The 17,249-nt window shown below is 37.3% G+C and overlaps 1 protein-coding gene across 23 annotated transcripts in view; it reads left to right on the forward strand.

Annotated features, from left to right (window-relative positions):
* DLG1 (discs large MAGUK scaffold protein 1) overlaps positions 1-17,249 on the forward strand; it is a 164,229-nt gene that overhangs the window by 45,208 nt on the left and 101,772 nt on the right. For 20 of the 23 annotated variants that reach the window (XR_009743243.1, XM_061452840.1, XM_061452844.1 and 17 more), the window contains one exon: positions 15,168-15,332. Coding sequence is in view for 22 of the 23 variants with exons in the window: in XM_061452840.1 (XP_061308824.1) it covers positions 15,168-15,332 (165 nt within the window). In the remaining variant the exon portion in view is untranslated. Of the gene's footprint in view, positions 1-5,754; positions 6,562-15,167; positions 15,333-17,249 lie in introns of those variants that run through there. The other 3 variants (XM_061452855.1, XM_061452859.1, XM_061452857.1) reach the window with 3 other exon arrangements.

Consider the following 17,249-nt stretch of genomic DNA (forward strand, 5'->3'; position numbering starts at 1 on the left):
TCTCCTCTCATTTTTGTTTTCCTGATTCTCTTACTCATCCTACAGTGTGTATGTGTGTTTGTGAGTGAGTGAGTGACTGGTGGGAACTTCCCTGCCATCCAGGGTCAACCTATGACAGACTGTTTCCAGACATGTTAAATATGTTTGAAACTCTTTTTGATTTTTAGGGATATCCTGGTTGAGTTGTATTCTAATCGCTGCATAGTTTACTCAGAATACAGTCACCCTTTTCTCTTTTTTCCTTACATGCATATTACCAATATAATAAAATTAATCTTCTGCAATGAATTTAACAGAGGAGGTCAGGTAGGATTCAGTTTATCTGCGACATTTAGTTTGTCAGATCAAACTTTGTCTTGCAAAAGGAACCATTTATTTTCAGTCCTTTCCTAGTCTCTTTTGAAATTGTTCTTATTTTGGTGGTTTCAGGCTAGGAAAAAGTAACTTTGGATTTTGGATTTCATAGTAGTCATACTAATCGATTCTTTAACTTCTCAAATTCTCAGGAGCTTCCTGTGTGGAAACTAAAGATTTAAAGGCATGTTCCAGTAGCGCTAAAATACTTTCAAAACATTAAAAGACATGGAAGAGATTCTACTCTGGGCCTTTTTAATTACAAAACATGAAATGGCCTCATACTTGCCTTACAAAGCATGACTTCCTATAACTTTTCTGTCAAGGTGTGTTACCATTTTAATATATGCTACTGTATAGCATTTTACTATACTTTTCCCCCCTTTGATACTCTTAGTATCATTCTAGTTACACACATTCTGCCTGTTGTTGCTTAGGCAGCTTTACCCCCTCCCTGCTCCCCCTTCCTTTGATGGGTATTTCTTAATATTTATCCCCTTGCCTGCTACCTACTTCTGAGAAACTGGCAAACGACTGATACCATCAAAGACTTCTATCCCTCCAGTCAATTTGGCTGAAATTAATCTATAGTGTTAGAACTGCTAAGAGGCAGGGGCTGACAGATGAATGCTAGTATCTTTGAAATACCTCTGAAATCACAGTTAGAACACGGAGGACCTCTATCCAGTGGTAATTGTCAGGAAGCTCTTGGTTTTTTTGTGAAGTTTTGCTTCTGAAAGCTCTTCAGTCTGTCATTATTTTGCAGCTGGTATTCTGAAGCCTGATCATTTTTGCATATAGAGGGCATCATAAGACAGACACCTCTGGGTTTGTTCTCTTGATATTTTCTTTCTCTGTTTTGGACTGAAAGGAACTCCAAAAACAAGTTTATAAAAATGCCCATAATGATGGTCACTTTGGGGAGGAGAGTATTCTTACCTGAGTTTTTTGGCTTGACATAGCAAGGCGCATGAAGGACCTTGTTGGAGTCATGTCCCAGACCTGTCTTATACTTACCAATGTAAGACTTGGAATAAACTGGGAGAAAAATCACGAACACCCACTGAAAAGTTTCTATTCATAGGACTTGTTCTGGGATTAAATGCCATTGTGGGGCAATTTTTAGAAAACACAACTATTAATCAAATTCCTCTTCACTACTTCTTAACACTTTGCCTTCCAATGTTAATTAGGTCATGGTGTTCTTCAAGACTTTGGAAACTAAGTACATGGACAGCTGTATTTTTTGAGAGGTTGGTGATGATTATTTTCAGCACAAATGGGACAGACTGGGCAGTGCAAATTTTGTTTGAGACAATTAGCTTCTTAAGAAGGGCAGATACACATCAGCATTCTGAACTGGAAGTGCAACAGTGGCTGCTGGTTTAACTTCTGCAAACATGCTCACTTGCCAAGTTCATAAAAAGTGCTTCTAAGGAATGGATACTTGTTAAGGATAGCCTTTAGAAGGGGAATTTTCAGCTCGTGGTGTTTTCGGTAAATAAACTTCTTTGCCTGAAAGTACAGTGCAAATGGTTTATCTGGCAATTTGGAAATGTGCAGGAACAAGCAGTACATTTTTTGGCTGCTTTCTCAAAACTGGCTTTGGATGGTCATCTGATACTTCAGGGAGCAAGAACTGCAAAGCCAAAGAGAGCTTTGTGGGTGCTGATGGATGCAGTTTGCACCAGACATTGGTCATGATGAAAGGAGGGTTCAAATTTAATTTACTTTATAGAAAATGCTTATAAAGTTACTAGTCCTTGAGTAAGGAATTCTTAACAGCCTAACAGCCATTACATTAATGTTCTCTGCTAGAATGAGGTAATCCTTAACCAGTATCCAAGCTGATTTTCAGAGTGGAATTTTGGAATTCTGTGTGCTCTTTCAGGACCATTCAGGCTAAGATTATGCAGAGCAGAGGTTAAAGTAAGTTTATTAGATTATGCTTTTCAACATCCAAATTTTTTTATTTTTTATTGGGTTGCATTAAGTATCCTGGAAGGATACCAGTTCAGGCTTCTGAGATAGAGGGACCTATGCTAGAGTCCCACCAGCTTGATGGATGCCTGAGGTGACACTTAGGCGGATATTGTTCTGTCTAAAGAAATTTGAAGGTATATATTTATATTATATTTAGTATATATATTATAATATATATATATTTTCCCCTTCAATTTGGCAGTCTGAATAGCTGGTACATTTGTCAAGTTAGACCTCCAGTTACTTATTTCATTAAAAGCTCTATGTCTTATTGCTTATGAGATTGCTGTTTCCTAACCTGTGTTGTATTAAGGATCTGGGTGGAACACATATCAATGAAACTGGTACTATGTGTGTTTAGTAAAGAATAGCTGGCAAATGCCTAACAGAAGCATTAAGTTTCTGAAAGCATTGTAGTGTGGTTTTTTGATGCCACCTAGCTCTTGATTCTGTCTTGATGCTTTGTACTGTGCGGGGAGACTTCAAGTTAGCTTTCTTATTTTATGCTAATAACAAAATTAGACTTGCTTATTGATTAAAGATCTTAACAATGTTCATATTTTTATATGCATAAAGATGGGTTCTTGCCAAGTAAACATTCAAGCCAAACTTGAAATAAAGGTAATTTACTTCTTGTAGTGTTTTCATAAGGATGGAAACAGTCCTTTAGCTGGCAACACAGTTGAGTAAACATGAATTTTTAAATGTTTTGACTTTGTTTCTTTAGGTTGTTCTAGTTAAAACTGTCATGTTAACGTTTGTATTATATCAGGTGCAAGAACAAAATTTAGGTTTGTTTGTTTTTTTTTTTTCCTGTATTCGGTGAATACTGATGTGTTCCTGACTGTACAGCATCACTGGATGAAGCCTTGGCTCTGTGTGTATCTTGCAATCTCCCAGTTTAAAAAGTGTTGCCTTGTATAATCAGCATGGAAACTATGGGCTTGAACTGTAGGAGCTCAAGCTTGTATGTGATAACACGAGATACAGACTGATAAATTGGGAGTATTGATAGATAGTTAAGGAGTTAAGGCTGTATTCGTCTCATCAAGAGCTTAGTTTTTTGTGGTAATAAATTGGTTTTTGGTTTTGAAACGTTAATCCAACCTTCAATTTGAATCAGAGTAGTAGTTAAATAAGTGGAAATGTCTCTTCAGAGCTCAAAAAGAGATTTCTAAATAATCTGTTGCTTATGTTTCTCTGTATGTACCATACTGTATTTTCATATTCCAGAAAGTTTTATGTTCACAACTGTGTATTTAAAGAGGCTTTGTGTACAAATAATTGTTTTGAACAAGTGAAACCTTGGTTACAGTTGAATCTCTGAATTTAGTCAGCAAAATATGTAAGAATATATTTTAATTTTACAATCTTAAATATTTGTATTTTTAATCTTGTGGACAGCAAGATATGTAAAAAGTTCCATCTTTGTATAAAGATCAAGACATATAGTGTAATGAATTTATTTGTTTACAGTTGCAAATATATGGCTGAAAGATTCAGATGCTTTATCTAGTCTTCATCAACAATGTAGATGTAATTGCCTGAAGTTACTTAAGCTTTCTCTTCTTCATTGTATCTTACTGATGGAATCCTTTGTGGATGTGTAGACTCGTATCTTCCTCTTACTGATTTGTCTGTGCCCATGGCACATTAGAGCTTGTATTTTCTGCATCACAAAAAGCTATTTCTGCAACATTCAAGAACTGCTTTTGGCTTTGACTTTATTTGTAGTCATGAAATTGCCATGCATTTGTGCATTATTTTAGTGAGAAACAGTGAGTATTACAATGTGATTGGAGATACGGAAGCAAGATGGATTGTTGATCTGTGGTGCATTGAAAAGGTTGTTTTTGTGGGATGGGAACATTCTTGTGTTTGGGAAGAGGCAGCAGCCTGTGACTGCTTTCTTTCCCCTTGTGCATTTTTTTCCTTTTTCCTTTGTGGTGGTAAGTTGTGCTCTGCCCTATTTCTTCAGGCAAGAGACTGTATGGTGACCCCCAGTCAGCTCTAGGAAAATAAAGAAGTTCTAGGTTCTTCATCATTCTGTTCTACTTAGGGCTACCCTTGGATTTCAATATTCTTGCAAGAAAAACTTCACCTAATTTAGCTAAACAAAGAAGGAGTATTCTTTGTTGTTGTTGGTTTCTTACAGTCTTTGTTTCTTTTTCTGTGGTGTTGAAGGCAGTGTTAGAGATTTCTTCTTTATTTTTTTTTTCCTTTGGTCCTGCCCCTATTGCTGTACTTGCATGCAGAAGATGACCTGCTGTGGGAAATGATGTCTAAGACTATTTGGTGACAAACTGTAGGTCACAGCACACAGTGGAAAGAAAACTGTTCTTATTAGTATGGAAATGCTGTCCTCAGATATTCTACCAAGAAAGAGGTCCTCATGCAAATGAAGTTTATTTTGAGGTTTACTGTGGGCTGAGTTACACATTTTTCTCCAGACATTTTGCCTTAGTTTTGGTTTCATCAGTCTGCACATTTATATAAAGATGACTGTCTCAGTATAATTCATGAAGTTACTCATTTCTGAGCTGTAAGTGCGGATGCCAATTTTATACTACATTAAACTTTCTACCTCAAGGGGTGCTTATCAGGTAAACCAAATCAAGTAAAAGGGAGATGACAGAAGGCTGCTACAGATGTAAACTTAGGTGAACAGTCATGTCCTAAAGAGAGGGGGATCTAACAAGGATTCTCTGGAATTTTTTTACAATACAGTACAATTAAAAATAGAAGTGGTGGCTGCTATCACAGAATTACAGAATCAACTAGGTTGGAAAAGACCTTTAAGATCATCGAGGCCAACCTTTATGCCAGGACTGCATGGAAGCTTTTTGCAGAGGTTTATTAGGTCATGGTATAAGAGCAAAGAAATCACAGAGGATGTGGCTTTGATCACATTCTATAATGTGATTTGTTAAAATACATAAATCCTGTGGTGACCCCTGTATTTTTTAAAAAGGAAATAAAGTTTGAATCCTTACAGGGCTTGATTAAAAAAACAAACCAAAACATTTTAAAAAAAGAGTTTTGTGTCTTAAACTTGCTACACACAACAAAGACCAAGAAATCTTAAGGAGACCATGACCATTTTTACCTCAGTTCTAAGGAAGAAAGCTTTTTTTCTTCAAACTCTTATGTTTAAGTGCTCACATGTACACTGTGCTTGAGGTGCTATAGAAAGAACTCCTCATAACCAAATTGATGCCTAGTCCAGATTACGCATGATTTCTTAGAGATAACTGGGGAAAAAAATAGCAGCTTTTGATTTCATTGAGTGGTGAATTTCAGGAATATTCATGTGTTTCTGCACCTGTTTCTTTATTGCTTTTGGTGTAGACCATTAGGAGTTTTACTAGGCAGTTAAGAACATTTTTTTTGACATGTGTCAAATAACCTTGAATTTTTAGTGTTTGCAATGGGCTAAATATCCCATAGCCATTCATTCTGTGATCTGCTGACTCTTCCTTGAAAAAGCTAGTGTAAACTGCAGATCAGCAAATTCCCTGCTGTTATGCTTACAACTTCGCTGGGTTTATCATTACGCACAGCTGATTTTTAAAGCGGGGTTTCACATGCTCATTGGTGCAGTGCGAAAGCACCTTGCAGGAAGCGTTAGGTTTCTCTCTGTCGGGCCGTGCAATGAGTCCCCTGCTGCAACATCTCGCCCCTCCCCTCAGCAGCCAGCGCGCACTGAGCATAGTGGCTCTGCTGGAGTCGCTCCTGTTTTCATGGAGGAGATAGCAGTCCTCGCACTGCAGCAGGTGGAGCTGCCTTGGATCTAACCCGGGGTGCTGGCTGAGCTGATCGCGGTGTTACTTTGGGCCGTGAGACAGTTGTCCCTTCAAGCTGGCGCTAATGTAATTAAATACAAGGCTGACTCGGGAATTTTAAACATGGACATGGGATTTTTTCTTTGCTTTTTTTTTAAGATCTGGTTTCTAACGTGAAGTAACATCTTTCATGAAGGATTCAACCTATTTCTGTAAAGGCTTATTTTTGAACACTATGGACCTAGATTAAATGTCAAAGACAGGGAGCAAGCAGCGCTTACAGAGGCATTTTTCTGGAATCTCAGTCACGGATCGATTGAAGTGCACAGGGTTTGAAAAAATGTCTCCTAGCATAAAAAACTTGGATTGTTTTTCTCCGATGCTATGCCACTGTAAAGTAGCATGTACCAACAACACAATATCTTTAATGTTTGGATGTAAGGTGGGTCTATAAGAGGACTTTCCTGAAAGTATGAGCTGCATTTAATGAATGATTGCCATTATGTTTAATGTAACTGTGCCTTAAATTTCTGGTTAAATAGTGTCTGTTTTGTGCCATGCCTTACTCGGTTATCAGAGCTCTTGGTGGTTGTGACAGAAGTAGTGAATTATCATGCCTACTGCTTAAAGATCCCTTGGAACAACATTCTGAATTTACTGAATGCCGCATGTAAAATGTCGTCATTCTCCATTAATCAGCATTAATCATAATGTAATCAGTTTTATTGCAGTTGGTTTTCATGTTCTTCAGCTGTAGAGAATTAAATACACAGGAGACTTGCACTGAGATGCAGGGCTGGAAATGCCTCCTGACATCGTATTGATGGAAGCAATTGTTAGTGGCAGGTTTGGGTTTAACAGTGCCCTTGGGCATTTAGTCGTTTTAGGACTACAGCAGCTGTTTAGGGTTCAGACTAATAAAACATATATAATTTGGTAATTCTCAGAATAGTAAACAGAAGATGTTCAGTGTTACGGCAAAAATGCATTTTTGTTTTTTTCCACCAGTAAAATTAACATGCAATGTGAAGGATGTAACAAGAAGGCCAGGTACTGGAAAGCCCGTGTAGAATTAAAGGGATATATGTGTGAAGTTACTTGTGAGACAGTCAGAAATGTTTCTCTCTAAAACTTACTTTGAATATTCAGTGTTTCTAAGTTGTTGCTTATTTAACAAAAAATAATTGAATTAGATTTTATGAATTGGGAACAGTTGTGTGTGTGTGTACATGTATACATCCATGCATACGTGTGGTGCATTTCTAGATAGATGTGTCTGTATTGTAAAACGTTGGTGTTGAATAAAAGTCACCGAGGTGGGGGGGAGGAGCCTAAATTTTTATGGATCTTTTGATAGTGTGAATGATTTATTATGAAGCTTAAAGTTGAATGCTTTATTTCCCAGAGGGAAGAATTTAGCTTGTCTGAATCTACTTATCTTTCATCTGTCCAAAGCATTTTTCAGTTGCAAATATGTATATATTTATTGATGCAATTTGGAAACTAATTGCTATAGAATTAAATTTCTTTCCTTCCTTTTGTAGAACTGCACATCCCTTTTTTATTTGTAAGATATTCTCATGCTTAAATAATGAACTTGGGAAGAAAAGCAGAGAATGAAAGTGCTATCTTGGTTTTAATTTTGCCAGTTGAAGTGCGGAAGGGCGATGCTGATCGCTTTAAGACCAAACTAAAAATATCCAGCAAATAATCCGGAATCCACTTTGGGCGTTTTGTGTCGGATCTCGGCGATGGCGCCGTTTTTCTGCTGTACTCTCGCGTCAGTGGCTCTGTCTGTCCGAACGCGTTAGTGACTCCTTACCTTGCCCTGACCGGGCGCGCCCGGCCCTGCGAAGCGGGCAGCGTGCGCGGGAAGTGCGCGGAGCTGCGCGGGGCTGCCCGCCGGAGGGCGCGCGGCCTGTGTCGGGGCGGGGGGGTGGGTACGAACCTCGTACAAAACGCGATCGGCGGAGTTCTTTATTAGTGTCGTTTTGGCAGAATGCTGGTAATACGTGTATCTCGAAGACGAACGTATCAGCTTTCCAGTCCTAAAGGGACCGACGAGAAAGCTGGAGGGGGACTTTTTACAAGGGCATGTAGGGATAGGACAACGGAGGATGGCTTAAACTGACAGACAGGAGATTTAGGTTAGACATTCGGAAAAAATTCTTCCCTGTGAGGATGGTGAGGCAGTAGAACGGGCTGCTCAGAGCCCTGGCAGTGTTCAAGGCCAGGTTGGAAGGGGCTTTGAGCAATCTGGTCTTAGTGGAAAGGTGTCTCTGCCCTTGGCAGGGGGGTTGAACTGGATTATCTTTAAGGTCCCTTCCAGTCCAAACCATTCCATGCACAGTTAATGTAGCAGTAATGTGTTTTAAGGTACCTTAATTTATTTCTGCACAGGCTTTAATTTTCTTCAAATAGGCATGTACTGCTGTTAGTACAGACAAGGCTTTCTGTACTATCTGAATCCCCAATGAACTGAAGGATTTATGTTCAAATAGTTGTGACTGCCAGTAGTGCAGAGAGATTTTTGCACTGGGCACTTTGTGTTTTTTGAAGAAAAGTTGCAGGGTTGTATTGCACTAAAAATTAACTATCCTTATTCTCTAAGATGGCTTTTGAATACTGAGTCAGTATTTAAATGACAGTGTGAAACAGTAATACAGGATTTACCTGTTCAGTCCTTTAAAAAAATAATTCATCTCAAATAAGGAATCCTGTGAAGAACAGTGTTTTCCTTCACTGATTTTTCACCACGTATGAAAAGAACATTGAAAATCTGACTGTTCCTTCTTTGGACTCTATTCTGGAACAAGTAAACTTCACTGTAAATATTTCTGGTGTTTTTGTAAATGTGTGTACATATCTTGAATTCTTGTGGTGTTTCTGGGTATCTGTGACATGAAGCATTACATAAACACATTTAACACTAGCTGTGCATTTTGACATAGGATGGAATGCTATGACCTAAATAAACACATTATGAGCAGTTTTATTCTAGATAAGTGTCAAACTGAAGCTGTCCAGAGTGGGCTGAAATGCCTTATATTTTTGACTTGGTTCTGATTATTAAAAGAAAACTTTACGCTTTTATTTGAGAATGAAGTAGTTAGCTACTCAAAGTACCACACCTGTGTTTAAAAAAAATAAAGCCAAAAAGCCAATTTTGAGTAATTCAGTTTATCAGAACATTGAGGCCTAAATTGAAAATTTTACTGTAAGTCCTTTTCCATGATCAGTGAAGTAGTTCTGAAAATCCAGAAACATGTATCCTCTTTTCTAACATTACTGAAGTTTCTGTTGTTAGCTACAGACTTCCAGTTTTTCAGTGTGAATTTTTTTCACCTGCAAAGAGACTTCCTCTGGTTTTCATAATTCTCCTGATGTTTACAAAGCTTTTGAGTTAAGGTCAGTTCTGGAGTGGTGAAGGTCAGTGTTTGGGGAGGTATGGGGAGAACTGTATTTAGATTTTTCTGTTTATCTGCTTTGACATGCTGCATCGAAGTACTTTTTATGCTGAAGGTCAGACTGTTTCCCCACTTCAGTTGCTGGAATGATCTTTTGAAGGGTCCTTTCAGATTTATTTTCACTTCTGAAGTGGAGCAGTGACTAAACAAGGAAAAGAATGTAAACCTGCGGAGTCAGGTGTATACTCTAAAGCCACTTTGGTTTTCATGCTGCCTGTTCATACTGCATCAGATGAGGCCTGACCCTATGAGCTTCTATGTATTTATCAAATTCAAAAGATCATATTTACTTGTTGAGGTCCTCACTTAATCTCTTTCAAAACATGGGTTGGCCTTCTACAATGAAAATCAAAATTTACCTGGGGACAGGCTGTATAAATCAGGCTGCATGTTTTCATGTGTTTTGTTTGTAGGTTTTGTAGTTTGAAGTATGTAGTAACTTAGGAGTTGTATCATTGTGTAGGTAGGGTGGGTTAGAATCTGGAAGGTCAACCTTTTTTTTAAGTTTTAAATTTTTTTTAGCATCCTTTTGCTCTTACATTAAAGCTGGTTTAGCACTGATTTTTTTAATTTGTGTGTGGAAATTATACATTACTGTGCTTTCAAATTTGTTTTCACTTAAGACAGTAGATTGATACATATATCTAATATGAACTGGATTTTGATACACATCCCATTTTAAAGAGAACTCTAGTTACTGCTGCCTTGCATTTTGTCTTTTAAGTTATCTGGTAGTTAAGACATTTTTCTGTAATTAATTTTCTGCCCTTGAACGTGGCGTTCTGTATGTCTTGAATCTCTGGAATTCAGTGCTATTGCGGATATGGGTCACTAGTATGGGGCATAGGATTGTTTAAGTGTTCTGTAAGCAATTTCTTTTCACTTCTGTTACAGTAAGATTTTCATTAGAGGATCTTAAAAAACAACCAACCAAACCAAACCAACACCACCCCCTCAGTAACCCAACCACAATTTAGTTATCTCTAGGGGGCAGATTATATATGAATGTTTGAAATACCTTCCTTTTAAAATGTAGGTAAGAGACGAGGCAGACTAAAGTGAACCTTTTTTTGAATGTTTTCTAAAGCTTTTCTGCACTTTTTCAGTGATCAAGTGATCTGTATTCTGAAAAACAGTGCTATAAAATCTGTGTAATCTGTAAAGTCTGTAAAATCTTTGTTCATCCTGCACTTTGCAGCTACTTCGTTCATCCTTGTTTTTGTCTAAGTCTTCTAGGCCTGTGAATTGAAGCAGGCAGCCTGTGGGGCCTGATCAGTTAACACAGTGGGTGATTTCACTCTTCTGAGTTTGGGCTGTCTTCTCCTCTCATGTAAACTAGCACTGGTTTATTGAAGTAAATGGATTTTTTTTTTTTTTAACAGTAACTAATTCAGTCCATAGTGTTTGGTGGCAGTTCAAAACTCATTGAAAGTGTAATGTGTTAAGAAATCTTTGTAACTATCTTGCATCAGAAGAGAAATGGTTTAAATTACTTTTGACACACCTGTATACCTACAACTGAATCCTTTAGGGCAGTATCTCTGTCAGAAGTATGTGTTAAACATTTAACACTTGATTACTTAGGACTTCAAAATAGATTATAAACCATACAACAGTCCATAAAGCTTCTTCAAAATTAGTTAAGTTGCTTGGCTACTACCTGATTGAGTGCTGGTGAGCATCCGAGGCAGTGTGTCTGCAAGTTCAGAGCTGCTTTGCCATGTCTGGGAAGAAGAAAATGCTTTCCCTTTGATCCACTGCTTCTCTGGCTCTTCTAAACTGGTGTCTCTTTAGAGCCTGGATATTGTGGATATTTATGTTTTCATGCACTTTGTGTCCATGTCTTCTATTTGCACTTTGAAACATTATCCTGTAAGTATATCAGCATATTTTAAATATGAATTTTGGTTTTAGTGGTTTCAAGTAGGGAAATACTTTGCAAATAATAGTAAAATCAATCTTGAATATTACATCAAAATCCAGTTAGTTCACGTTTAAGATGTTTACTTGAAACACTTGTAGCCCTTGTTAGTGTCTAGTATGGGAGAGAATTGTTTACCACAGTATTTTTTCATTTTTAATCTAAATGTTGTACTGTTCTATTAAAACTTTATACACACTATGTTGCTATAGGCACTGATACATTTTATAATGTAAACTTAGGTTTCTTACTGAAATCTTAGTGAAACCTAGAGTCTGTTTACACTCAGGCATGTCCAAATACCTGGACAAAGTAATCCTGTGTTGTTCTAGTAAAGGAAGTTGATTTTGATTGACCTGTGACTTTGTTTTTGTTTGTTTGTTTGTTTATTTGTTTGTTTTTCCTTAATAAAACTGGAATGATCCATATCTGGCTTTCCACATGGTCTTGCCTGAGATGATCTGGGAACTTAATCCACCCATTTTGCTCTATTTCATCGTCAAATGAAAGCTTGAGATCTGGCAGGGACATCTTGGATCAGAAATCCAGCAAACTATTTCCTTCACCAGTGGAGCAGGCTCCTTTAGGCTAGCAAAATTCATACTTTCTCTGGAGTTTCAAGGCATTTCCTGTGCTTCTTGAAGCTCTAATATTTTTTACCGATTTCCAATGTGATCTTACTTATGTTCCAATAATGTTCACTTGTATTTTTGGCCAACACTATTCTTTAAATGATAATTCTTCCCTGTTTCTGATGTTTTTAACATGGCTGTTTTAGAGAGTTAATGTCAACTCCTTTTGGGGTTTTATTTTGATAAATTAAAAACAAATCGGTCTCAGAAGATGGATGAATGGCAGGAGTCTGAGGCTGAGTAATCTAGCATCTCACTGCTGCTGGGAAAGCAAAGAACTTTTACCTTCTGCTAGTAGTGAGCTATTAAGTTGGCTAAGTCATCTCATGAAACTCTCTGCTAAATATGTGAATAGTTAGGGCTTTTTGAGTAACTATTGTGACTTTCCACAACTATTAGCATTCACCTTTGGCATCCATCTAACTGGAAGGTATGAAAGTGTTTGGAAGTAGGTTGGCTGTAATAACATAAGTCTTTAATGTTCTTGCTTTCCTCTTTGGGATTATTTATTTTGCCTTGTGCTTCTCTGCTAATCATTGGTATTTTTAGAGAAAATATACTTGTATTCCTTCTACTTCACAATTTCTGATACTTCAAAAGCATAATTTCTCTCATATACTAGAACTTAATCTCATATGGTCTCACCAGTGAAGGATGAATTGAGTAGAGTGTGGATCAAGATTTTCTCAATTTTATTTTTTAAGTACAAAAATAAATCAGGGTTACTGATTTACTTCAAAGATCTCTGACATCTCATCAGTTACTGTCTATAAGAAACTGCATTTTTAGGGTCTGTATGTATGGCTGAGTGCAGGTTTGTGCTGCTGTATTGAGGTTTGGAGACGGGTGAGGATGTGTTTGGAGACAGAGGTGTGCTGTAGGGCAGGCTGTGACTGGATGGAGTGCTATGTACGATAGAAGTGTAAACCTGCAAGTTGTTCCTTTTAAGTTAGTAAGGGAACGTAGCTTATCTCTCAAGTAATCTTAGTGTTGGCAGAACAATGTGGTACAGGGAAGAACAGAAAGAGAAGAACAAAGAAATCCTTCCTCTTTCAGCCCAATTCACTTTACGACCACTTTAACACACCTGATCCATTGAACCACTTCTTTACTGGCAAAACTGCACAATATTGCTATACAGTGAGTCTACAGACTAGACTGATGTATATATAGCTCACTTCCAAAAGAGAGAAATCCCATCCTGATTTCATCCCTCCTTTTGCGCTGTCTCTGGTGTGCTTTGAGTCCTGAATGAATTAGGGTCAGCAATCCAGTACAAGTCTAGCCCATCAAAGGATGAGAAAACAGTAGGCACTTTTCTGCTGATTTGAGTGCTGGAACCAAAGAAAGGGAATGGGTATAGTGCTTTCCCCAGAGTTTGGAAGACCAGGAAGAATAAGATACTCCTGTTAGGAGTTTAGCTGTCCTGTTTGACCATGCTTAGAGATTGTTTTTTGCTAGGTAGACAAAAAATTAAGTCTTACTGCAAGACAAGCACACGTACATTGGTGAGCAGGAAATAAGCAGGTTAAGCCTTACAGGAGCTGATAAATGATGTATCATTTTAGACCGTTTCTTTGTGGCTTATCCTGTAGATTTTATGACACTGTAATATTGCAAAACTTTTCTGTGAAGAGCATGGATCTTTGTGGTAGCCTAAAATCGTACTTGCATGCAGCTGTTAAAAGGGTTAGTTATTATACAGTGTTTATCAGGTATTGCCACTAATTACGTATAGTGTTCACATAATTATAGACAAATGGGTTGCTTGCAGTGTTCCACTGGATTATGCTGTAGAATTGGATTACCAAGATTATGACTATTTCTGACTGAAGTACATAGATCTTAGAATTGTGTTTCAAAAAAAAAAAAAAAAAGGCAACAAGGAAATGTCTTCTAAATATACTTTAATAATAGAATAGCTTTTTTTTAAGTTTGAAACTACCATGTCTTTAGAAGGGTTTTTAATAATGTGACATGCTTTCTCTGTAAACTAGTAACAACCATGTATATACTCCAGAGTCTAGTAATGGTGTGTGAAAGTCAATGTGGTTATGTCGGGTTGTGTTTTAGGGACACAGTGAACTCTGCTGGGAAAAAAGTTCTAGGACTTCAGCTTTGGTTTTAACTAGTAATAAAATGCGTGGACTACCTGAAGTGCTTCAGAATTGGCAGAGACCACAAAGATGAACCTGGGGTGAAGTTTTTGTTAAGTATGTTTGGAATTTGAGCCCTGTCAGCTCTGGAATTTGGGGATGCAGGATGAGCAGTTAACTTGTTCAGAGAACAAGTTAATATTATGTATCCTCCTGATTTCATTAATATCCTTTTAGTAGGAATCTGCAAGTGTGGATATAGCATAGTCTGACTAGAACTCATCACTGCTAGATAAGTAATAGGTTCTGTTTTGTCTGTTTACATTTTGAAATTAAGTGCAAATTACAAAGACTAAGACTGCATAATGCTTTGTGGTTCTGTTTGAAAACTTGGGAGAGCTCAGTCCATCTAGTGGCAAATCCACATTTTATGTTTCATCATAAAGTTAGCAGTAATGAATTGCTATATTGATACCTCAGTATAAAAGCTGAAACTCTTTAGCTGGCAGAAAGTGCTTTTGGCAGATGTACTAAATTGGAAATACAAAAAGAGCTTATGAGGCTGATAGCTTTTAAAAGCAGAAGAAAGTGACAAATTCAGAGTTGGTAGTGAGAGTGTCTGCTATTAGTGAATAATCTAGTGTTAAAGAGTTTGTAAGAAAAAAACTTGTAAAGGCAAAAGTTCTTTGGAAAAAGCTTTGGGGACATGTTACTGTATGCAAATAGGCAAAAGACAATTAGGTAGCTTTATAGCTAGGTAGGTGAGACTAAAAAGGCTGGAATATTTTTGAACAGGATGAATCTTTACACTGAAAATACTAATTACACTTCTAAGCAGTAAAAAAAACCCTTATTTCTGACCTAGGTTTTCTGGATAATTTTTTCACGTTTCTGTGGTGGACTGATCTTTTTTTTATCCTTTTTTTCCTCAGAAATACCGCTACCAGGATGAAGATACACCTCCACAGGAGCACAGCTCTCCACACATTACCAATGAGGTGACGGGTCCAGAGCTGGTTCACGTATCAGAGAAGAATCTGTCACAGATTGAGAATGTCCATGGGTTTGTTTCCCATTCTCATATTTCACCAGTAAAGGTAGGCATTTTTAAAGTTTAAGGGTGAACTCTTTTCTTTCACTCTCCAGGAATATACTTTTGTAGGGAAAAACATGCATGAGATACACACCCGCTTCTCTTGCGGAACTGCTCTTCTGTAAAATGCACTGTGTAGACAATTAAAGCGTTGACTTAGTAGTACATGTCCTGACTAAACATGACTGATAGTAAAATGCCCAGATGACAATGTAGGTAACTTAAGGTCTTGGATGTAGTTTTGAGGGACAGTACAGTTACTGATGTAAGTTATGTTTTGGGTTTTCTGTCAGGATCCTATAGAATCAGTTCTGAGTTTTCTTCTTGTAAGCATTTTAATTGAGGACCTGAGTGGAAAATGTACGAAGCCAAGGATAATACATATCTCTGGAGATTTTCAGCATATATACTTAAGACAGCTCTTGTAACTTCAAGGCAAATTTAAAAAGAACAAATTGCGTGTGAGATTTTGGAGGGGGTTGTTGGAGGCAGTTTTATTTACTGGCTTAGTAGTGAAATGGAGCTTAATCACTTTCTGAATAGCATAATATTTTAGTGTGCCAGACTAAATACTGTTTTGTGTAACACCTCTGAGTCTTTATGGCTTTTTTTCAAGAAAAAGTGGGGAAATGGTTTGATACCAATGAGCATTTGGGCTTTAGAATGATGAGATGGGTTTACACTGTACTAAGCTTATAGCTTGGTGTTTTTATTCTTACAAATTTTGGGGGTGTGGTAGAATCCTTTGTGACTGAAATTGGCAGTGTACTGTAACAGGTGCCACTATAATTTAAGAAAATGTCATTTTGAGCCTAGTTACATTCCAGATGTATTTATTTTTTTGTTGTGAAGTCTGCTGAATGTATCAGCTCTGTAATTCACTTGTAAGGATTCTATAAAGGAACCACCAGTAGTGGGTGAGTGTGTTTAGCAGCTGTGATCCAGCTTTTCCAAGATTTTAAAAATGTATATATTGGTAATGAGCAGTTACTTATTTTTACTTTTAACTCCATAATGAACTCTTTGTGTTTCTGTAGTCTTTAGGAGCTAAAATAGCTGAATTGTTTAAGCCCTAATGAAAAATCCTTTTGAAGTGAGCTCTGTTAATCTCTGAAGAGCCTTCTAAGAATGAGAATTCTTAGAATTCTGTGTAGAATTCTGAGAATTCTTCTAAGAATAAGGCAAACCTTTGATTTTGAGAACAGCTGGGATCTCAATCTTCTGTTACCTATTAAAGTAGACACACAGCACACTTTTTTGTGTCTAGTTTCCTGAATTTATTGATACTCAGAAAGTAATACAACACATTTTGTGTGCAGCTATTAGAAATAAAAAAAAACACAACTCTGCCTCTGGTGGCTTAAGGTCAGCTCTGTTTATTCACAAGCTCTTCCTAATTCATAGCACAGATAGTCTTGCATTTCAGAAAGCATAAAGAGATCAAAAGGGCAAAGAGGCAAACTGTCCATAATAACTGATCACATATAACACGCTTCACAGTCTAGAAACTCAGAGAAATAAAAAATAAAACTCTAGAATGGGCTTCTGAGACTGAAAATCAGTTTCTTGGAACTGACAAGGTATTACTTCTTTATACTTGTACAAAAAAGTTGTACTTTTAATCATGTTTAAAGGGCTATAGTTACCTTGATTTCCTTCTGGCTGACTAGATCTCAGGGAAACCAAACTACTCAGAATAGTTCCTGTGTTTGACTTCAGATTATTTTTGCGAACAGACAACTACAGAAGTACAAAAGTAAGGATTTGATATAGGCAGTATTAATATTCCATGGCAGATGACTTAATTGCTTACTGTCTGCGGTGTGAATGATCTGTAGCTTACGGAGATCCTACCAGGGGTCTCCAAAATAAGTGAGGTTTGTGTTTAGAGTGTTACATGGAACCCTGAATTGCCTGTTCT

The sequence above is a fragment of the Pezoporus flaviventris genome, unplaced genomic scaffold, assembly GCF_033815535.1.
Source record: "Pezoporus flaviventris isolate CSIRO_AGI_PZ_B2104156 unplaced genomic scaffold, CSIRO_AGI_Pfla_v1 ptg000013l, whole genome shotgun sequence".
Classification (NCBI taxonomy): Eukaryota; Metazoa; Chordata; class Aves; order Psittaciformes; family Psittacidae; genus Pezoporus; species Pezoporus flaviventris.